General features: G+C 39.1%; 2 protein-coding genes and 1 long non-coding RNA gene across 5 annotated transcripts; all 3 read right to left on the bottom strand.

Annotated features, from left to right (window-relative positions):
- Positions 1–134: 134 nt before the first annotated feature.
- On the bottom strand, positions 135–12,044 carry LOC103043883 (fish-egg lectin). Its single transcript, XM_049466898.1, has 5 exons — positions 11,926–12,044; positions 2,586–2,813; positions 1,195–1,412; positions 613–740; positions 135–458 (listed from the first exon to the last, which is right to left on the bottom strand). The coding sequence occupies exons 1-5, from the start codon at positions 11,978–11,980 to the stop codon at positions 317–319; spliced, it is 771 nt and encodes a 256-aa protein (XP_049322855.1). The 5' UTR covers positions 11,981–12,044; the 3' UTR covers positions 135–316.
- Positions 3,167–8,876, bottom strand: LOC125782556 (uncharacterized). 2 transcript variants are annotated; one of them, XR_007425266.1, is made up of 4 exons: positions 8,818–8,876; positions 8,395–8,525; positions 4,900–5,103; positions 3,167–3,823 (listed from the first exon to the last, which is right to left on the bottom strand). It is a non-coding gene; the product is annotated as an uncharacterized LOC125782556 (long non-coding RNA). The 2 variants fall into 2 exon arrangements; XR_007425265.1 differs by lacking the exon at positions 8,818–8,876 and having other exon boundaries at positions 8,395–8,559.
- A 286-nt stretch (positions 12,045–12,330) lies between the features above and the next one.
- On the bottom strand, positions 12,331–23,338 carry LOC103042016 (NACHT, LRR and PYD domains-containing protein 12). 2 transcript variants are annotated; one of them, XM_049466892.1, is made up of 11 exons: positions 23,198–23,338; positions 22,957–23,028; positions 22,388–22,830; positions 19,187–21,104; positions 18,520–18,690; positions 17,238–17,411; positions 16,834–17,007; positions 16,347–16,520; positions 15,695–15,862; positions 14,331–14,377; positions 12,331–14,224 (listed from the first exon to the last, which is right to left on the bottom strand). In XM_049466892.1, exons 2-11 carry the CDS (start codon positions 22,995–22,997, stop codon positions 13,674–13,676), a joined length of 3,861 nt encoding a protein of 1,286 aa, XP_049322849.1. In that variant the 5' UTR covers positions 22,998–23,028; positions 23,198–23,338; the 3' UTR covers positions 12,331–13,673. The 2 variants fall into 2 exon arrangements, with proteins under 2 accessions (XP_049322849.1, XP_049322848.1); XM_049466891.1 differs by lacking the exons at positions 16,347–16,520; positions 22,388–22,830; positions 22,957–23,028; positions 23,198–23,338 and having other exon boundaries at positions 19,187–21,131.
- Positions 23,339–24,046: the final 708 nt, after the last annotated feature.

Below are 24,046 nucleotides of genomic sequence, written 5' to 3'. Positions count from 1 at the left end.
TACCAATTCTATTTGGTTCATTATTTATTTATTTATTTATTATTATTTTGTGTAATAAACAACATAATAATACATTTGATCAATTTGATAGAGTACACCAACATACACACTGTAGAAATGACTCTGCATTCAAATTTGCTTTATCAAAATTATGATTTATTATTGTTTATTTAATTCAGTTATTCAATTTAACATTACAGTTCTACAGGAGCTTCAACAGATATATAGTTATAAGGTAATGAAGAAAAACATGAGAATCGTGTCTTCTGCTCAGGATTTGAGTCTGAACTTCTATTTATTCATGTATTCGCTGCGCTTATTCAGTGCAGTCCATGATGCGGTTATCTTTTCCGATGAGCCAAAGGTGTCCGAGATCATAGGAAACATGTTTAACTTTCTCCGAATATGAAACGTGGCGCCACCCAGTACCAGCAGGGTTACATGGTAAGATGCCTTCCCTGCAACAATCAAATGGCACATTAATGAAGAGATTTCTTTCTTTCATTTATGTTTTCTATACAATGAATTATAACACATTTGTTTCCAAGTCCTTTTTCTTATACATTATTTACTGTATTACTTTAGTATTTTTATTGTACTTATGACAAGTACCTTTGGTAGATATCTCCTACTGAATTGACCCCATACACTCTTCCATCAGTAGAAACTTCAATCATAGAAAGAGATCCAGTTATTGGCTGAAATTCTAAAGAGCCACCACAAGCCGTCGGAGTGACACCCTGAATAAAACAGAATAAATAAGAACATGGAGAAATAACAGAAAATATTAAAGAGGACATACAGTATACCTTTTATACCTCTTTTTACACAAGTTAGAATAGGTCTATGTTCTAAAAGAAACATGTTTATAAAGTTCTTTACCCAAAATCACTCTCACATTAAGAGATCTTACCAACTCTATTCTTACCAGTTTCCGTTCCTTTCAGAATGAGCCATTTAAGGGCTCTGTCACTTTTATGCAAATAATCTGCTGTTTGCCACACCCCATGTTTATGCTTAGCATTTACTTACCATGCATTAGTGTTAGCTTATGGTAAATGGCAACATATGAACAAGGTATAGTTCATGCTTAACTGCAAGTAAGTTTTTTTTTTTTTTTATGTGCCTATTAATGGAAAACAGCAGATTTTGACTTGCAAGGAAAATATTAATTCTCACAGTCTTTGCTCTCACCTTCAAAATGAATATTTCATCAGCAGTGTTTACTCCCCAGCAGCTGTACGGTCCACAGCTGTAGTACTTCAGTCTTGCTGGGAGTTGTGTCCAAGATGCAGGACTACCTGGCCCTGCAAAGCCTGTGGTAGCTTCTTCACCCAGGCAGAAGACCACACCGCCCATGTTCAGACCTGCTGCAAACAGCTTTCCTCCCGCATCCACCTGTTTCATCAGGCCTTGGAATGACAAAGACACAAAAAGAAATAGATGGACAGGAATTTATCTCACTGGAAAATAAATGGAGAAGACTGTAGTGTACCAGTACAGATCAACCCAAACCTTCAAAAGACAAAAGAAGGCAGGGTTAGAGCAAGGGTTTTTGTTTAATCAGAGATGTATGGTATTCTACAACAGTGGATTCCAACGCTGGCTTGGAATTCTCTCTGTCTGCACATTCTAAAGTCTTTTTAAATGTTCTAACGCACCACCTCTTCACCTAAAATGTATGGATGGATGGATGGATGGATGGATGGACAGACCAAACCACTTTTTCAAGTAAGGTTGCAAGATATTGGGAAAACTGGCATTGCAATAACTTGCTGTTCCAACATACTGTAATGGGTGCAGCAGTAGCTCTCCAGCCCAGAAGGTTGTACAACCCAGGTGCAGAGCAGCAGAATAGGAAGTAGGTAAAAACCTCACGCCACTCACGCGCACACACACACTCACTCACTTGCTCGTTGGATAGAGAGAGTGAGCGAGAGGGAGGGGGGAGCAGAGCAGAGAGACACTCAGCCCTGGCTCCCACAGACTGGAAAGAGAGAGAGGGGAAACTCGAGAGGGGAGGAGAAAGCCGGCAATGCCGTCCAGTCTCACTCCAAACACAGGTAGGAATATGGCACTTGCCGTGGATATAGCAGGGATCAAAAGGAAAATCTCGCATAGATTTGCTCCTATGAGCTTCCAAGATACAGTACTGAGTGGCTGCCTGGCTTCCTTAAATAGGTTGTAAGCAGGTGTTAGATGTTAGGTATTTTTCCAAATTAGTTCTCAGTGCTGGTCTGGAGTGCCCTCAGGCGCCCTGGAGGATGTCTCGGGCGGGCACCAGCCCTTACACATACATACTAAGATTTTTAAAAATGTAAACATTTTCAACAGATTTTACCAGAAATGATCAAAAGTCAATAATATTCTACCATATTTACAATGCTGTCACTGAATCTGAGATTTAACCAGGCTTGTGTCACATAAGGAGTCATATAGGTATTTTCTTAAACCTAAAGTTTTTAGGACTTTTACATTTTTGCTCAACACAACAGATTATAGCAAAACTGCGTAACTGTTAAAGAATGGAAATCTTCTAAGACAGTGCATGTTAAATTACTCTGAAGTAATCAGAATAAACTCACCTGGAGCTGTGACCCAGTCTCCTTTCACCAGTCTGTGGATGTGATTAGTTGAGTTGACTCCCCAGACTCCAGCAGGTCCCACGCTGACGTGCTTCAGCTGTCCAGGTATCCTTATCAAGCTGGAGCCGTACAGGGTGAAGACCTCACCTTTAGGACATACTCCAAACACATGACCATTCCCAGCATCAACCTGCTTCAGCCTGCCAGACACTGAAGTACATTCCAGAGCTGTAACACGGAGATAACACGGTCAGTGGCGGACTTAGCAATTTGGGGGCTCAAGGCGAATTTAGCTAGGGGGCCCATCAACATTAATATGCAAGAAATAGGGTTGTGCCGATGGATGATATCATCGTCCATCCTCATTTAGGACCCAACATTGCGATGGATGGTAACCATCGTGATGCCACGCCCACTGTTTTGTTTTTCCAGAAACATGCACTGACCTTCTTTAGGTCTCCTTCATCTAAAACTTTAGCAGGGATCGTACAGAAAAAGATCAAATCAGGTATATGAGTCAGGGATGAAAAAATACCCTACTGCTAAATATGCCTAATTGGCATATTATTCTATTATTTATTAAGTTGGCTTGGAAAAGCCAACTTATTGTTCTTCGTAATCTTATTCTTATTATTATTATTCTATTCGCAAAATTTAATCACTATCTCCTCCTAGGGCTTTTGACGTAGAACCACGAAACTTTGCAGTATCGTAGAACCTATACCCGAATAGGTTGCTTGTGCTTTTTTAAGCGATACATCGTACGGTTTTCGTAAAAACTTCGTAAACGTACGCATTTTTTTCCCATAGGAATGAATGGGGCGAAATTTTAAACGTCCGTAACCGCCACAATTTTTGACATACAAATACAAAAATCGGACGGTCTATAGACCTTACCGCGTTCTTTCCGAAAATTTTAACGTTTCGACGATACGTCGTACGGTTTTCGTACAAATGTCGTACGAAGTTTTCCCATTGAAATGAATGGGGGGCCCAGAGTTCCATCTCACACACGAGCAGCTCTGCGCACGGAACCCCTTCTCTCCCCTGCTCCTCCAGTACTGTGAGTGTATGGAGGAGCTGCTGTATGGAGCAGCTATCAGTCAAAAGTTTGGACACCCCGGCACCCCAGCCAGGGCTTAGCAACCACCTAATAACTGCTTAGCAACCACCTTAGCAACCACCTGGAAAACGTTAGCAACTGCCTAGCAACCACTTAGCAACACCTTAGCAACCACCTGGAAAACGTTAGCAACTGCCTAGCAACCACTTAGCAACTGCCTAGCAACCACTTGGAAAACGTTAGCAACTGCCTAGCAACCACTTAGCAACTGCCTAGCAACCAGCTGGAAAACGTTAGCAACTGCCTAGCAACCACTTAGCAACCACCTGGAAAACGTTAGCAACTGCCTAGCAACCACTTAGCAACTGCCTAGCAACCACCTGGAATACGTTAGCAACTGCCTAGCAACCACTTAGCAACCACCTGGAAAACGTTAGCAACTGCCTAGCAACCGCTGAGCAACCACCTGGAAAACGTTAGCAACTGCCTAGCAACCACTTAGCAACTGCCTAGCAACCACCTGGAAAACGTTAGCAACTGCCTAGCAACCACTTAGCAACCACCTGGAAAACGTTAGCAACTGCCTAGCAACCACTTAGCAACTGCCTAGCAACCACTTGGAAAAAGTTAGCAACTGCCTAGCAACCACTTAGCAACTGCCTAGCAACCACCTGGAAAACGTTAGCAACTGCCTAGCAACCACTTAGCAACCACCTGGAAAACGTTAGCAACTGCCTAGCAACCACTTAGCAGCTGCCTAGCAACCACCTGGAATATGTTAGCAACTACCTAGCAACCACTTAGCAACCACCTGGAAAATGTTAGCAACTGCCTAGCAACCACTTAGCAACTGCCTAGCAACCACTTGGAAAACGTTAGCAACTGCCTAGCAACCACTTAGCAACCACTTTAGAAATGATAGCAACTGCCTAGCAACCACTTAGCAACCACATGGAAAACGTTAGCAACTGCCTAGCAACCGCTTTAGAAATGATAGCAACTGCCTAGCAACCACTTAGCAACACCTTAACAACCACTAGGAAAACGTTAGCAACTGCCTAGCAACCACTTAGCAACCACTTTAGAAATGATAGCAACTGCCTAGCAACCACATGGAAACGTTAGCAACTGCCTAGCAACCACTTTAGAAACAATAGCAACTGCCTAGCAACCACTTAGCAACACCTTAGCAACCACCTGGAAAACATTAGCAACTGCCTAGCAACCACTTAGCAACACCTTAGCATCCACCTGGAAAACGTTAGCAACTGCCTAGCAACACCGTAGAAACCACCCCAGATACCATAGCAACACCTTAGCAACCGCATAGCAACACCTTAGCAACCACCTAGCAACATCTTAGCAACCACCCCGGATACCATAGCAACACCTTAGCAACCACCTAGCAACCACCTAGAAACACCTTAGCAACCACCCCAGATACCATAGCAACACCTTAGCAACAACCTAGCAACACCCTAGCAACCACCTAGCAACACCTTAGCAACTACCTGGTATATGTTAGCAATTGCCTAGCAACCAGTTAGCAATAGCTTAACAACCACCTGGAAAACATTAGCAACTGCCTAGCAACAGCTTAGCAACCTTTTCAGAAATGATAGCAACTTCCTAGCAACACATTAGCAATCAAAAGTTTAACCAAAAGTTTTACGATTTCAGCATTTAAACAAGCGTTTTTAGATTTCAGTGTTTAATCAAACGTTTTAGATTTCAGCGTTTAATCAAACGTTTTTAGATTTCAGCGTTTAACTAAATGTTTTTAGATTTCAGCGTTTAACCAAACGTTTTTAGATTTCAGCGTTTAATCAAACGTTTTTAGATTTCAGCATTTAACCAAATGTTTTTAGATTTCAGCGTTTAACCAAATGTTTTTAGATTTCAGCGTTTTTAGCATTTAGCGTTTAGCCAAAAGTTAACAGCATATCAATGACTCTTCACACTCTTCAGACGGAAAAAGCTTAGCAACCATTTGAACTTTTTAATGTTATTAGCGTTCTTTTCCAAGCCAACTTAAAGTTCGTTCACGAACTTTACCTTTTCTAGTTATTATTATTATTATAAATAATATATTATTATATTATTATTAAGTTGGCTTGGAAAAGCCAACTTACTGTTCTTCGTAATCTTATTAAGTTGGCTTGGAAAAGCCAACTTATTGTTCTTCGTAATCTTCTTATTCTTATTATTCTATTCGAAAAATTTAATCGACTACTCCTCCTAGAGCTTTTAACGTAGAGATGCGAAATTTTACAGGATCGTCGGACCTATACCCGATTAGGTTGCTTGTGCTTTTTGGAGCGATATATCGTACGGTTTTCGTAAAAACTTCGTAAACGTGAGCGTTTTTTTCCCATAGGAATGAATGGGGGAGAATTTTGAACGGCCGTGAACGTCACAATTTTTGAGATATGAAGACGTAATTCGGCTGGTCTATAAAACTTACCGCGTTCTTTCCGAAAATATGCTTTACGAAACGATACGACGTACGGTTTTCGTACAATTGTCGTACGAAGTTTTCCCATAGAAATGAATGGGGGGCCCAGAGTTCCATCTCACACACGAGCAGCTCTGCGCACGGAACCCCTTCTCTCCCCTGCTCCTCCAGTACTGTGAGTGTATGGAGGAGCTGCTGTATGGAGCAGCTATCAGTCAAAAGTTTGGACACCCCGGCACCCCAGCCAGGGCTTAGCAACCACCTAATAACTGCTTAGCAACCACCTTAGCAACCACCTGGAAAACGTTAGCAACTGCCTAGCAACCACTTAGCAACACCTTAGCAACCACCTGGAAAACGTTAGCAACTGCCTAGCAACCACTGAGCAACCACCTGGAAAACGTTAGCAACTGCCTAGCAGCCACTTAGCAACTGCCTAGCAACCACCTGGAATACGTTAGCAACTGCCTAGCAACCACTTAGCAACCACCTGGAAAACGTTAGCAACTGCCTAGCAACAACTTAGCAACTGCCTAGCAACCACCTGGAAAATGTTAGCAACTGCCTAGCAACCACTTAGCAACCACCTGGAAAACGTTAGCAACTGCCTAGCAACCACTTAGCAACTGCCTAGCAACCACTTGGAAAACGTTAACAACTGCCTAGCAACCACTTAGCAACTGCCTAGCAACCACCTAGAAAACGTTAGCAACTGCCTAGCAACCACTTAGCAACCACCTGGAAAACGTTAGCAACTGCCTAGCAACCACTTAGCAACTGCCTAGCAACCACTTGGAAAACGTTAGCAACTGCCTAGCAACCACTTAGCAACTGCCTAGCAACCACCTGGAAAACGTTAGCAACTGCCTAGCAACCACTTAGCAACCACCTGGAAAACGTTAGCAACTGCCTAGCAACCACTGAGCAACCACCTGGAAAACGTTAGCAACTGCCTAGCAACCACTTAGCAACTGCCTAGCAACCACCTAGAAAACGTTAGCAACTGCCTAGCAACCACTTAGCAACCACCTGGAAAACGTTAGCAACTGCCTAGCAACCACTTAGCAACTGCCTAGCAACCACTTGGAAAACGTTAGCAACTGCCTAGCAACCACTTAGCAACTGCCTAGCAACCACCTGGAAAACGTTAGCAACTGCCTAGCAACCACTTAGCAACCACCTGGAAAACGTTAGCAACTGCCTAGCAACCACTGAGCAACCACCTGGAAAACGTTAGCAACTGCCTAGCAACCACTTAGCAACTGCCTAGCAACCACCTGGAATACGTTAGCAACTGCCTAGCAACCACTTAGCAACCACCTGGAAAACGTTAGCAACTGCCTAGCAACCACTGAGCAACCACCTGGAAAACGTTAGCAACTGCCTAGCAACCACTTAGCAACTGCCTAGCAACCACCTGGAATACGTTAGCAACAGCCTAGCAACCACTTAGCAACCACCTGGAAAACGTTAGCAACTGCGTAGCAACAACTTAGCAACTGCCTAGCAACCACCTGGAAAACGTTAGCAACTGCCTAGCAACCACTTAGCAACCACCTGGAAAACGTTAGCAACTGCCTAGCAACCACTTAGCAACTGCCTAGCAACCACTTGGAAAACGTTAGCAACTGCCTAGCAACCACTTAGCAACTGCCTAGCAACCACCTGGAAAACGTTAGCAACTGCCTAGCAACCACTTAGCAACCACCTGGAAAACGTTAGCAACTGCCTAGCAACCACTTAGCAGCTGCCTAGCAACCACCTGGAATATGTTAGCAACTACCTAGCAACCACTTAGCAACCACCTGGAAAATGTTAGCAACTGCCTAGCAACCACTTAGCAACTGCCTAGCAACCACTTGGAAAACGTTAGCAACTGCCTAGCAACCACTTAGCAACTGCCTAGCAACCACCTGGAAAACGTTAGCAACTGCCTAGCAACCACTTAGCAACCACTTTAGAAATGATAGCAACTGCCTAGCAACCACCTAGCAACACCTTAGCAACCACCCCAGATACCACAGCAACACCTTAGCAACCACCTAGCAATACCTTAGCAACCACCTAGCAACCACTTAGCAACCACCTAGCAACACCTTAGCAACCACCCCAGATACCATAGCCACACCTTAGCAACCACCTAGCAACACCTTAGCAACCACCTAGCAACCACCTAGCAACACCTTAGCAACCACCCCGGATACCATAGCAACACCTTAGCAACCACCTAGCAACACTGTAGCAACCACCCCAGATACCATAGCAACACTTTAGCAACCGCATAGCAACACCTTAGCAACCACCTAGCAACATCTTAGCAACCACCCCGGATACCATAGCAACACCTTAGCAACCACCTAGCAACCACCTAGAAACACCTTAGCAACCACCCCAGATACCATAGCAACACCTTAGCAACCACCTAGCAACATCTTAGCAACCACCCCGGATACCATAGCAACACCTTAGCAACCACCTAGCAACCACCTAGAAACACCTTAGCAACCACCCCAGATACCATAGCAACACCTTAGCAACCACCTAGCAACATCTTAGCAACCACCCCGGATACCATAGCAACACCTTAGCAACCACCTAGCAACCACCTAGAAACACCTTAGCAACCACCCCAGATACCATAGAAACACCTTAGCAACCACCTAGCAACATCTTAGCAACCCCCCCGGATACCATAGCAACACCTTAGCAACCACCTAGCAACCACTTAGAAACACCTTAGCAACCACCCCAGATACCATAGCAACACCTTAGCAACCACCTAGCAACACCCTAGCAACCACCTAGCGACACCTTAGCAACCACCCCGGATACCATAGCAACACCCTAGCAACCACGTAGCAACATCTTAGCAACCACCCCAGATACCATAGCAACACCTTAGCAACAACCTAGCAACACCCTAGCAACCACCTAGCAACACCTTAGCAACTGTTATATGTTAGCAATTGCCTAGCAACCAGTTAGCAATAGCTTAGCAACCACCTGGAAAACATTAGCAACTGCCTAGCAACAGCTTAGCAACCTTTTCAGAAATGATAGCAACTGCCTAGCAACACATTAGCAATCAAAAGTTTAACCAAAAGTTTTACGATTTCAGCGTTTAACCAAATGTTTTTAGATTTCAGCGTTTAACCAAACGTTTTTAGATTTCAGCGTTTAATCAAACGTTTTTAGATTTCAGCGTTTAACCAAATGTTTTTAGATTTCAGCGTTTAACCAAACGTTTTTAGATTTCAGCGTTTAATCAAACGTTTTTAGATTTCAGCGTTTAATCAAACGTTTTTAGATTTCAGCGTTTAACCAAATGTTTTTAGATTTCAGCGTTTATTCAAACGTTTTTAGATTTCAGCGTTTAATCAAACGTTTTTAGATTTCAGCGTTTAACCAAATGTTTTTAGATTTCACCGTTTTTAGCATTTAGCGTTTAGCCAAAAGTTAACAGCATGTCAATGACTCTTCACACTCTTCAGACGGAAAAAGCTTAGCAACCATTTTAACTTTTTAACGTTATTAGCGTTCTTTTCCAAGCCAACTTAAAGTTCGTTCACGAACTTTACCTTTCTAGTTATTATTATATTATTATTTATATCTAGGTTACAGCTTGTCTTCGTCTTGGTTTTTCTACATGTCTGTATTAATTTTAAACATTTCATGTCATTCATGCTGGTTGTGCCAGGAAACTTGCTCATTGTCAGCCAGTGTTGGGCACGGTACTTTGAAAATAAATTATGAAAATTCTATTATTATTAGAAAAATAACAAACGAAAATAAACCCAAAATGTGGACAAAAATATAATCTAACGAATTTCAAAACATAGAAACGAAAAATTTTAAAATGGTATTAACATAATAAAATATAAAAACTGGATCAAACAGTTTAGTGTCAGTCACAAGGAACGCGCGCGTCAGTCAAAAGGAAAGCGCGCGGCATTGCCATAAAAAAAAAAAAAACGTTTTAATAAATAAGGTCCTATCAAGTGAATTAAAATATATGGTATTAAATGGTATTAAATTCACATGTTTATTGATATTTAATCAAGAGAAATCAGGCAAAATAAGCTGCGCTCTCTCTCCCCCTCCCTCCCTCCCTCCCGCAGCACGGAGCTAAATTCAGCGTGAGGCTATATAAAGGATATAAAGGATAGTTTGAGGTTTTGGGGAGCTGTTTCAATTATTTGAAACTGAAACTAACTGAAACTGATATTATTCTGTGCACTATTATATAGCTTTTGATTGTGTTTTGAATGAGTTTTTATTTTATATTAATTACTTTTTATTCATTTAAAATATTTTGAGTATTTTATTGATAAAAAAAAGCTTATCAGTTTTGGAAGAGCATCTGTTTTTAGTTTAGCCTCTTCCTTCTTTTTTTCTTTTTGTAGCAAGTGGCGCTTCATGGCTTGGCTCACAACCCACTTGTACACTTAATTTCACCTTAATTCCTCGCGTTGCGGTTCATGGCATGGCCACATGGCATGAATAGAATATTCCATTTTAACACGAAAGAGAGGGGGTGTGGACTGAACTGTATTTCTTTGTAATTTATTGTGTTGTCTTTGTTTCCATTTTAAACAAGAATCACCATTTCTGAACGCACTATGTGTGAATTACTGTCCAAAGGGCCCCAATTACCAGCTGTAGGCCTATGGGAAGTTTGCAGCTAGTCAAGGGGCCCCTACAGTGGGCTGCAGTGAAAGGGGCCCAAGGCAGTTGCCTAGCAATGCCTCTATGCAAAGACCGCCTCTGAACACGGTACACAATGAGAACCGAAGCACTCAGCTTGTTGATCAAAGGTAGACTCTTCAGTATCACAAGCATCTGGAGATCTGTATCAGTCTCAGCAGATTTAAAAAAGGCTGCCAAATAGTATATATATAATATTATTTTCTAAGCATTTTACTGTGCTATTTCTTTCTAAATGTATTTGGGCTATTTATTTTTTTGTATATTTGTGGAAATTACTGCATTCCAAGTGTAAAGGAAATTATAAAAATCCAAGCATTAAAATAACATAGAAATTGAATATGTAAAATAATAAAATGTGTTGATTCCATTTCTTTTGTCCAAAAGACGCCATTAAAGTATTAAAGAATCCACTTTGTTTACTTTACAGCATATGAAGTTGACTTGTTTTTGACTTGTCTTTACAGCATATGAAGTTGTCTTGTTTTTAATTATTGGTTGAATATGTTTAGGTGGATTATGAATAGCTCCTTCTGCAGTTAAAATGGCTTTTATATGGTTATTTTGCACTACAACTGTCTCATTGTGCACTGTTATTTTCTATACATAGAAACGTTTAATAAACACAATTTGCAAGAGTTGTGCTCTTTATTTTATTTATGTAAAAGAAAAGAAAATGTACAGCAGTGAAAGTTTAATCATTCAAGCAGTTTCTCTTCCTTTAAAATTTAATCAGGAGCACGATGGGAAATAATCTTAAAAGTAATCCTTGCAAATAGTGACCATGCAAGTTCCCCAGTCTTTGCAAAATCATAGCCTGGGATGAAAGATCTGTGAGTTTAGATGTGAGAGGGTGTCAGACTTTTCAGAGTCACTTCAAAGTCTTTTACTGTATGGTTAGAACTTCCTTATATCAAAAACTTCATTGTATCATTGTATCAAAATCCACACAACATTTGAATTTTTTTTACGCCCTGCAAAGAGCTTCATAAAAAAAACATTCAAGGATGGCACACTGTGGCTACAGTCTGTTAATGTACATTAAGGTTTAACTAAAACTGAAGGGTTTCTGATAAAGTGGACAGAAAGTGTTTTTACATAATAAAATATATACTCACTCAGACAGGCTGTCCACAGGGTTGGGAGCAAAAACAGGACTGCTGTTCTCTTCATGACTGCTGTTCTCTTCTCATCAGTTTGTGTCAGTGTTCACCCTGACAGACTGCACACTTTGCTTTTACCTGCACTAGCTTTGGGGGGTTTATTTGTAGGTCATGACACAAGATTGCTTAATTATTAGCCCTGTAAAATTTGAACAAATAAGCATGTGACAGTTTCCCGAAAGCCTGCTGATCTTTTTCAGTAACCCCTGGTCCAGTTGTGTGACCTAGAGGGGGATGATCTACACACATTCATCCACCTTTGCTCATGCTGAACTTACTCAATGAAGTTGGCAGTCTACACCGGTTCTTGATTTGACATCTAGAAGTCAATCTTAAAACTACAATAAAAAACATTATATGCAGAACAGAAAATTAATGTACTAAAATATGTGCACCTTTAAAAACAGTAATAGTAACATTCCTCACACGAGGGTTGAGCTCAAGGGCGTAGGAGCTGGTTTGACATTTGGGTGGGGACAGATTTGCTAATATGTATCAAAGCCCACCCTATAGTGTCTTAGAACTAAATTTGTGAAATGAATTTTAATGACAAATAAACCTTTTTTTTGCACTTCTGTTTATTATTAGTTACATCCAAGAAAAGGTCACTTTACAACCTTAACATATTACTCCATATCATAATTACTGATGTAAAAAAATATATACACGCAATGTCTGAATTATATACATATAAGAGAAAAACTGATGAGATATAATCTAATATTTAAAATAATATAACAGATGTGGTTATTATTATAATCATTATTATTATACTATTATTATTCAGTCCCTATCCGTTCAGTTCATTTCAGTTCTTTCCACATTTCTTCTCTCTACAGCTCAACCACAGTACTTGAGAACAAACTTTAACAGACCCTAACTCTAACCCTAATCTATTAAATTAAGTTTATTTTACAACATTTACAACTCACCTATTGAAACAAACTGCTTTTGCAACATTCTCTTTATACTTTTCTCAAACTTGCCTAATCATTGTCACATTAAGTTGCTGTATAGTTGCTCGAAACATAAACAATTGCAGTAAAAAAAAATCCCCCCCAAAAAAATATTTAAATTTGCCTGAAATCCCTGTATTTACTCAGAACATGTGCTCTACTGTGGTCTAACCAGTGTTGGGCACGTTACTTTGAAAAAGTAATTAGTTATAGTTACTAGTTACTTCTTCAAAAAGTAACTAAGTTACTGAGTTACTCCACTATAAAAGTTACCAGTAAAAGTAACTATTGCATTACTTTTGTGTTACTCGAACTGGTAATAAAAGAAAATCAGTAAAAATACATAAATCAGTAAAAATGGATTATTAAACAATAGAAACATGCAATATAATTACATAGAAATGGTAAGAATTTACATTGTTATTTTTAAATAATAAAAGTACATGAACATCACCTAATATCTTTATTAGTTGTTGTAGATAGCATTTTTTTCAGCAGTGCTAATGCAGTCAAGAGCATTGCACTTTGGTTTCGGCTTAATTCCTCAACAAGTGGGACCTTTTAGGCACTGGGTGATAAAAGATCTGCTTTTATTTCAAAATTGCAAAAGTTTTGTGTAGCTACTTTTGCACACATCTTACCCCTTTCGCTCCATACCAGAAGCCCCACTTATCTTTTTTTTTTTTTTACCATAAAACACAAACACATTTGTGTTTGACCAATTATAGCCCAAATCTTGTTTTGAGTCTATTTTATCTCACACACACAAACACTATCATCTGTATCATAACCAACTCCAAATCCAGCGTAGAGTGGCTCGGTGAATGTGGTAAGGACTGTGTGTATGTGGGTCAGTGTGTGGGTATCAGGTGAGATGCTGTAGAAGGACAGAATGCCGGCCGCACAGTCCAGATACACTCTCACCCTGCCAGACTGGTGTGGGTAAGGATGTTTCCACATACTCTGTCCATTGTGGAGTACAGAATAAATGTCATTAAGGTGCTCCAGACTCCAGGACTGATTATTGCGCCCCAACCAACATTCATCACCAATGCTTCTCCTCTCGATTCCTCTGTAGGTCACAGCGATATTAGCTCCCCACACCCCGCTCCACTCAGCCTCCCAGGAACAGCGTCCGGGCAGACTCTCAGCACTCAGAACCTGCTGCCAGCATTTAAATCGATCTGGATGATTCGGATACAGCTGATCTTTACCCACACACTTCACCTTTCTGTTTCCCTCAGACAAACAGAGACGAGTGTGTGCTGTGTTTGGATCCAGAGTCAGATTAAAGGCATCTATACACACACACACACACAAACAACAAACACATACACACATTAGAAAAGACCACTTAAGCAGTGTAATTGTGTGATTGTGTGACAGAGAGAGCATGAAACTTACATTTTTTCAGCCCAGGTTTCATCATGTTCTTCCCTCCATGCTTCAACCTATACACAAACAAACAAACACACACACCTGTAGTTAAGATGGTAAAAAGATGCTAAAAAAGATGCAGGACTGGTAGCAGAAGCACAATTGTGTTTTATTTAAAAGGTTTCCTGGCACCTCACTCTTAATGGGTCATTCATGACCATTAATGAGGATTAAATATAAGATAACAAAAAAGACACATTATTTTCTCGACACAGGGAGGATTAAATAACACAGACATATATTGCAAACAACTCTGAAAATGCCCAAGTTTACTGATAGATCAGTAATAAAAGCACTTTAGCTTTAAACCAGTAAGAACTTCAGGATTTGTTATTTTGTCTTCCCAATGATCAATCAGCTGGATAAGCAGAATCAGATAAATGGTTAAAGCTTTTTGGTAACACTAAATGTGGGTTTTGGTTAAAGACCCTCTGTTTATGACTATGGAGGATCTGTTGTAGCTTCACTCTAAAACATTCTTCCCCCTAGAACGCTGACGCCGGGTGATATCCACCCACACATTTTTTTAATGTGATTTTCATTGTGTTGCTGCTGTCTGAGCTGCATGGGACTTTGGGTAGCTTCAGGGCGCTCATTAATGTCATTAATGTCATGGTTGTTTCCATCCTCCCTTTATTCCTTTTTCAAGAGGCATGCGTTTGGATGATTTTCATCCAAAATTAGTGATAGAGACTAACATATGGACCAAAAACGTTCCCAGGAGCATTTTTTTGTTAGGACATTACCTGTTACACATTACCTGACTTTAAAGAAGGTTTCCAAAACTTTTCATACAGTGTATACTCAATGTAAGTGATGGTGTTACTAATTTTAACATCAGTGTTCTAGGGTTAAATAGCTGGGGATTTAAATGCAAAACTGGCTTCTGCCAAAAGGTTAAAACTGAGTGATGGTTGAAACTTCCATTAGAACATTGATCCAAAATGTATCAAAACCCACACACTGTTTAAAGCAGTCCTATATGAAATGTAGCAGGAGATGCTTCACTTTGATGTAACATGTTCCTTCCATAAATGTTTAACTAAAGTTGCCACAGAAGCTAACTGTTGGTTATATTGGACACCATAACCTTTGTCGCACTTGACGTCTGTTTTAAGTTAACTACAGTGATTGTTGTACAAAGTCTAATTCTTCAGTGGCAGATATGCTAACAAAAACATATTTATTCTTAACAGTGGGGGAGTTACAACTCTAGTCATTATATGTACATTCTATGACACATGAAGTCAGTCTCTCAAGTCTAACACTCTTCGCTTTAAATGTTACTGTTACTTTTGTAGTAAATATGGCCCATTATGACCACAACTCACAGCAGTTGCTCCAGTCTACACTGTGAAGTATTTAGTAGATCAGAAACGATCTTCATTTCAGACTCTTCAAATGTATTACATGTCAAATCCAGTTCTTTCAGGTTGGATGGGTTCAGAGCTGAAGCCAGAAAAGAACAGCCTTTTCTTGTAATCATACAACCAGACAATCTGCAGAAAATAAAAGAAAAAATGTAGACAGAATGGACACAACAAATCAGCAGCAGAACAAAAACAAAAAAATCTAAATTCTGAGAAACAAGTTGATTTGGGTGTGTCTCTGGGAGATGCACAATGCTTACACCACCTGGCCTATTTTTATGCTGAACAAAGCCAAGGATATGTTACATAGGGAATTCCAAAACATTGTTATCTAATATGACAAATATCTCACCTTGAATATAAATTCTAAAGAAATTAGGAGTATATTTAAAAAAAATCTTTATAATAGAATGGATCAGTCATACAGCTGCTTCATGATACCTTTGTAATTAGGTTCTTTCATTTTATAGTTTTAGCTTTTAACGTTTAACTAAAGTCTTCCAGAGTCCAAACAAAAATATATTCTAAGTTCTGCACTTCCAGACAATGCAGAAAAAAAATGATATGTTTAGACCTTAATATATATTACTTATATCTAATTTACAAAACTCACCTGAGTGTCTCCAGCTTACAGTCTGAACTCTTTAGGCCAGCAGATAGCATCTCCACTCCTGAATCCTGCAGGTCATTGTTACTGAGGTCCAACTTTTTCATGGAGGAATTTACTGACTTTAGAGCTGATCCCAAATTTTCACAAGACATTTTCCCAAGATTACAGGATGCTAGACTGCAAAAGGAGAGAAAATACCACAAATCTGAATAAAAGAGGAACTTAAATATACTATATTGTTTAGACAACATTTACATATGCACAGTATGTAAATCTAAACTGAGATATACAGTATTCCATTCAGAATTCTAAAGCAGATTAGACAAAAAAATCAGACTATGTGAGATTACACTTTTTTATTTACTTTATAACCAGTACAGTATATGTATTTATTGAATTTGCCTTCTCTGCACCTCCAGAGAAAGTTAAAATACTCACATGTTTATACCTTAATTATTACCATTTATAATCTAATTTACAGAAAACTCACCTGAGTGTCTCCAGCTTACAGTGTGAACTCTTTAGTCCAGCAGAGAGCATCTCCACTCCTGAATCCTTCAGGTCATTGTTACTGAGGTCCAGCTCTTTCAGGGAGGAGTTTTCTGATTGTAGAGCAGATCCCAGATGTTTACATGACTTTTCTCCAAGACTACACACAACTAATCTACAAAAAGGGAAACATTACAAAAAGGATATGTGGAATCAGTAAGTAAATTTACATAAGTAAATTATGTAGATTTGACAACACATTTAAATTAATAGGTTTTATATACATTAAAAGTTGTAATCAAGAGAGTATTTACTTCTAAATCCAAACCAAATATATAATGTTTTTAGTGTCTTCACTTTAGAGTTTATTGTCTATCAACACTTTTTCAGATCATTCAGATTTACCGGAGTGTCTTCAGTTTACAGTGTGAACTCCTCAGTCCAGTAGAGAGCATTTTTACCCCTGAATCCTGCAGGACATTGTAACTGAGGTCAAGCACAATTAGGGAGGAGTTTACTGATTGTAGAGCAGATCCTAGAATTTCACACGATTTTTCCCCAAGATTACACGAAGCCAGACTGCAACAGAAGAGAAATTACAGATATTTTAACATACTTAGAGAAGAACACCTAATTAGAAAATTAGGAAATTAAGTAACATGTTTTGAGAATATATTTAGAGTGTCCTGTATTAAATCAAGCTCACTGGTCCTCTTTAGATAAAAGCAGTTTTCGCGGTTCAGTAAAAACCTGGTACCTGAAGGGTGATCTATTCATTGAAATGGATCTGAAACAGCTGCATTACTTTTAGTGAGCATCATGATAAACAGGGTATATGACCAGTAAGTAAAGTAAACCAATGTATATCTTAATTCACAACGAAGGATGACTAACCAGCGTTTTCATTCGCTAAAATATGACGTGCTGTAAAGGTCAACAGTAACAAGTTATCATTTTTATGCTATACAAAATCTAAAGCATTGTGAAGTCACATGTTCTGTAAAATAAATATTTTGTTTTGAAAAAAAAGCCAGTGTTTTGTTAATGTGATGTTTAAAAGCTCATCAAATCTCCTCCTGGTGGTTATTTAAGAGTATTAAAAACAAAGTTACATTATAAATTAATATACATCATAAATTAATAAATTCTATTTTTAAAAAAAGCAGACTGTAAGGCTGATAATAAACAAGGATTGTTACATGTAACTGTTGTCTGTGAGTGTGTTTCTGAGTCTGGCTTTGTGCTTAATGCATGTAATTTGGTCTCGCCCTTGGAAAACAGTGAAGATTGTGGGCCTAGCATCCTCCATTGGCCTGATGCACCGTTTCCAAATTTGGAGGACAAATGAGGCCGGGAAGCATGCTGCAACGTGTCACAGGGGGCACATTAGAGATTAGAGAATACTAATTAGAGAATAAAAACTTTTAACCCTACTACCTAAACAAAACAGTTCTCGACAGTTTTAACCCATACACTGAGTAGCAGAGCTGACAAACACTTCTGATCGCACAAACCAGCAAATGGTGCAGATCACATAAAACTACCACTAAAAGCTCAACAGCAACAGTCAGAAAGCTACAAAGGAGATCAATAATCAAAACCAGTGATCAGTCCATCTTAAGTTTATCGTTTATTGGTTTATTTTTTCACTTTTTTTCTGTCACAAAAGAATTCACAGGAAGCTCACCTGAGTGTGTCCAGTTTACAGTGTGAACTTCTCAGTCCAGCAGAGAGCATCTCCACTCCTGAATCCTGCAGGTAATTGTAACTAAGATCCATATCTTTTAGGGAGTTTTCTGATTGTAGAGTGGAGCAGAGAGTTTTACAGCAGTCCTCAGTGAAAGAACAGCCAGCAAGTCTGCAGAAACAATAAAGAGTGGGCATATAACTGTTTTCCTAATTTTCCATCCACATTTTCGCACTGCCCAATCCCTGCTGTTTCACTAAAGTTCAAAATGTACTGTATTATTATTATTAGAGGACCGGGGGTGTATCCTTTCTGTATCATAACAGGTTCTGCTGTAAACACATATTTCCAATCGTTTTAAGTGAACACAAGAACACAAGTGAACACTTCAAAAATCATAACCTAAAGAGTTATCTTAGCAAAAAGCATGCTGGATAGCTCTCCTACAGAAAAATGTAAACTTAGAAGATTTTATGCTAAATAATTAACATTCCTTACTTCAGGTATCTAAACAACATACAGCATAAAATATACATCAATTAATTGTTTTTGTTAACGCATTTTTCTCTAAGCATACCAAAATAACCAGGCTAAACAAATTAAATGTACACTTTTCTACAGTACAAATTAGTAAATTATTTGCAAATAAGAAAAATAGAATACTCACACAGCTTTTCTGCAGACAGCCACAGCCGGGATCAGTCTTCTGTAACCCTCCTCTGATGTGTTGTATTTCTTCGGGTTCAGCTCCTCCAGAACTTCCTCTGAGGTCAGAAGCATGTAGGCTAGTGCTGAACACTGTGCAGGAGAGAGCTTCTCTTCTGAGTGTTTCTCTGAGTTTAGATACTCATGAATCTCTCTGGAGAGAGACTGGTCCTTTATTTCAGACAGACAGAGGAACAGGTTGATGGATCTCTCAGTAGAAAGAGAACGGTCATGTGCTTTGATTAAGTTCTTGATGTAGTCAGTGGTTTTCTCTAAGTGTGTGTGGGTGTGTATTAGTAGACCCTCTAGGAGTCTCTGATTGGACTCCAGTGAGATGCCAAGCAGGAAACAGAGGAAAAGATCAAGATGTCCATTCTGACTCTGTACAGCTTTAGCCACAGCTCCCTGCAGCAGAGTGTCTATTGGAAACTTCTCAGAACACTCTGGTATAAAACACTGCAGTTCCTTCATGTTTTGGTTCTGGTAGCAGTGAAACACATAAAGAGCAGCCAGGAACTCCTGAAAGCTCAGATGAACAAAGCAGTAGACCTTCCTCTGGTAAAGCACACATTCCTCTCTAAAGACCTCAGTAAAAACCCCAGAATATACTGAGGCTTCAGTGATGTCAATGCCGCTCTCTCTCAGGTCCTCTTCGTAGAACAACAAGTTGCCCTTCATCAGCTGCCTGAAGGCCAGTTTAGCCAGTTTCAGGAGCTCTGTTCTGTTGGATTCCAGCAGTTTCTTTGGGTCTCTTTCATCTTTCTCCTCATACTTCTCATTCTTCACATTGATCTGAGTGAGCAGGAAGTGGGAGTACATTTCAGTCATAGAGTTAGGGATTTCTGTGTGATGTTGGTTGATGATTCTCTGAAGCACAGTTGCTGAGATCCAGCAGAAGATGGGAATGTGGCACATGATGTGGATGCTTCTCGCTGTCTTAATGTGGGAGATGATTTTCTGGGCTTGGTCTTGGTCACTGATTCTCTTTCTGAAGTACTCCTCCTTCTGTGGGTCGTTAAATCCCTGGATTTCTGTCACGCGGTTGATGAACTGAGAATGGATCTGATTGGCTGCTGCTGGTCGGGAGGTTATCCAGATCTGAGCAAAGGGAAGCAGCTCTCCTTTGATGAGGTTTGTAACCAACACATCCACTGATGATGTTTCGGTGATGTCAGATACTTTCTCACTCTGTGAAAAGTTCAGTGGAATTCTGCTTTCATCCAGACCATCAAGTATGAACACAGTTTTGTGCTCTTCATAGATCTTTGGATTCAGATATTTTAGCTCAGGATGGAAATTACACAGAAGCTCATGTAGACTGCACTGATCATCTTTTATCAAGTTCAGCTCCCGGAATGAAAATACAACCATAAAATCTACATCCTGATTAGCTTTTCCTTCAGCCCAGTCCAGAATGAACTTCTGCACAGAGACAGTCTTTCCGATTCCAGCAATGCCAGTAGTCAGCACAGTTCTGAGCCTCTGTTTTTTTGGGTCTTTTTTATGTATGACATCTTTTAGTATAGCCTTTATATTAGCTTTAATGTGCTTTAATAGTGCATCTCTTTGTTTTTGAATATTGTCTTTGTCTGCTTCCTTTTCAGGATCTTTAAAAGGTTTAAAGATGTCTGAGCAGTTGATTGGAGTATCTTGTCCGTGTCTCCTAGGTGTTTTCTCTAGCTGTAGAACCTCATGTTCTTCATTCACATTTTCACTCTCTCCCTCTAAGATGTAGAGCTGTGTGTAAATCCTGTTCAGGAGGGTTTTATTCTCGTCTGATTCTATTCCCTCGAATAAGCTCTCGTACTTGTTCTTCATGCTGGTTTTGTGTCTCTTTAGGACACTGTCCACTGTTTCGCTAACAACTGAGTGTAGAACTGCTGTCGACCGCTGCCTGAAAAAAAAAACACAAATATCAGTAACACAACTTCTGGAAATTACACATTTTCATGTTAAATAAACATTTTAAAATGAATATTACATAATGTGATGTCAAATGGGTATAGACACACTGAAAAGATGAACTACTTAACATATATGCATTTAATCATATGTTTTGATGTTGACGGTTATTATTTTAGACTGTATAGTATTATTTTTTAGGGATAAAGCTATAAACACATGGGTGCAGCCAATGCTTGTACACATACATGTTTTTTTTCTCAGTCTCATTTATTAAAATAAAATACAACTGTACATTTATCACCCCAAAAAAGTAAATCTGTTCCCAGATCTTGAGCAAATTATTTGCAGCTACATTTAATTTAGCAGGCTGAAACAAGCTGGCTAGCTATAAATTGCTTACCGAAAGGTATGCCAATATGCATGAGGGATAGAGCTGGGACAATATTTTTTAGTTAAATTAAAATATATTGTGGATATAATCAGTGATTAAATAACGCTGAACATCAACAACACAATTCAGTATAGAGTTTGTAATTAATACTTTTATTAAATTCTCCTCTTCCTGTGTTCTTGGCTCTACTAAGGGAGGTGTGCATATTTGTGCCAACACTTTAGTTTGTGGTAGATTTTTGATGTTACAGGATTTCACCCCTTCTCCTCTTATAACTCAGTTCTAAGGGGAAGAGGAGTTACACTCAAAAACAAGGGGTAGGGTACAAAAGAGAAATGCGATTGGTCCTTAATGTGTAGAGAATTAGACATATCCTTTCACTAAATCACCCTTACTTATTCACTGTTCTACCTGACTATTCAATTCAACTTGATTCAGGATTTATGGAGACAAGTGAAAGAAAAGACAATATTACATAATTAAATGTTTTGAACTCTAAAATAGGGTCACAGTAAAAAAGTTTGAGATCTGCAGCCCTAAGCCAGTTACTAGACATGCTATACTGTTATGTTGTGGTTTCAAGACGGTTTCATAGAACTGTGCATGTGTTCTTTTGATGTATTACTCTACAGTGTTAAAAGACAACAACTCTGCTGAATCCAAAAGGATCTATCATAGATGCGTCACTCTTCATAGATACAGAGCTGGGTTCTCTTTTTCCTCTGCTGAATCCAAGAGGATCTATCATAGATGCGTCACTCTTCATGGATACAGAGCTGGGTTCTCTTTTTCCACTGCTGAATCCAAGAGGATCTATCAAAGATGCGTCACTCTTCATGGATACAGAACTGGGTTCTCTTCTTCCACTGCTGAATCCAAGAGGATCTATCATAGATGCGTCACTCTTCATGGATACAGAGCTGGGTTCTCTTTTTCCACTGCTGAATCCAAGAGGATCTATCATAGACGCGTCACTCTTCATGGATACAGAGCTGGGTTCTCTTTTTCCACTGCTGAATCCAAGAGGATCTATCATAGACGCGTCACTCTTCATGGATACAGAGCTGGGTTCTCTTTTTCCACTGCTGAATCCAAGAGGATCTATCATAGACGCGTCACTCTTCATGGATACAGAGCTGGGTTCTCTTCTTCCACTGCTGAATCCAAGAGGATCTATCATAGACGCGTCACTCTTCATAGATACAGAGCTGGGTTCTCTTTTTCCACTGCTGAATCCAAGAGGATCTTTCATAGACACATCACTCTTCATAGATGCACATCTGGGTTGTGGAGGTTCTGCACACTTTATCCTAGGAGCAGTTCATTCACAATGAGAGTAAAGTTTTCAGTAAATACTTTCTTTTTAGTCTGAGTGTGAGAGTATTTATATTTATTTTTATAGTTACTTCTGTAATTGCTGATGGAAAGTTACTTACTTTGGGTCAGAAGTTCTTCCTCCATCGCTGGACTGATCCATTTTTAATCTATACACACTAATGATCTACTACCTATACAAATGAAACACATGTTGAAACACTCTGTGTATAGATTAATGATCAAACAACAGAATTTATTTCTTAATAAACTATATTTCTAATATATGATGGCAATGTACAGTTATTACAGTATGTAAATCACATGTATTTACTACCGGCAGCAGGGAACAAGTGCCCTTACATTTCAACAACTTCTGGAGATTATCTAAATCCAACAATCATGAAAACTTGTACCTCTGCGGGAGACAGAGAATCCAACTGCAATCTGCTGTTCTTTCACTAGGTTTGGGATCCCCTATGAAAAAGAGAAAAACAGCATTATGAGGGCAAACAAACAACAACCTGAAAGCCTAATCATTTGTTTTAAAAGCTCTGTGACCAGAAAAAGGTTAAATTAAGACAGGTGGCGAGCTGGTTAATTTTCTCCAGAGCAAATAATACCTCAGCAGTGAGTCAGTGAGTATTTAAGATAGATTGCGCTTTTATAGGTACCTAGAAAAAAAATCTTTAAAAAACACAAAAACAACAAACATACAGCATTCTTAAACAAATAAAACATATCTTATGGTCCTAATAATTATTAAGACATTGGTTCCAGAAACATAAGTAATGTTAAAATGAAATATCAAAATGTTTTTGCAATTTAAAATCACTTTAAGCTCGTTTGCAATATAGTTGATTTAAAAATAATTGTACATTTTAAAAAATATTTCAAAATCATTAAAGCCATTAAACCCAATATAATTCAATGATTTAATTTACAGTGAAATGTCATTTAATCTAAATATGCTGTGTAGAGTTACAGAGTTTTAAATCAGAGATTGCAAACATCCGGGGCTATGCCCAAATGTCCAGGATTATGATTGACTCGAAATATTTATTTTCCCATTTACAGCAGCTATATGAACTATTTACCAAGCCATCTGAGATAAACAAATGCCTACACAAATCTGTACACAAAACATTACAAGCTCATTCAGTAGAGCCAAATCATTCTGTGACGTTATTTCATTTTCTGTATCAAAATGTT

The sequence above is a fragment of the Astyanax mexicanus genome, chromosome 18, assembly GCF_023375975.1.
Source record: "Astyanax mexicanus isolate ESR-SI-001 chromosome 18, AstMex3_surface, whole genome shotgun sequence".
Classification (NCBI taxonomy): Eukaryota; Metazoa; Chordata; class Actinopteri; order Characiformes; family Acestrorhamphidae; genus Astyanax; species Astyanax mexicanus.
The sequence above is the reverse complement of the archived record's forward strand: the minus strand, read 5'-3'. Positions and strand labels throughout refer to the sequence as shown.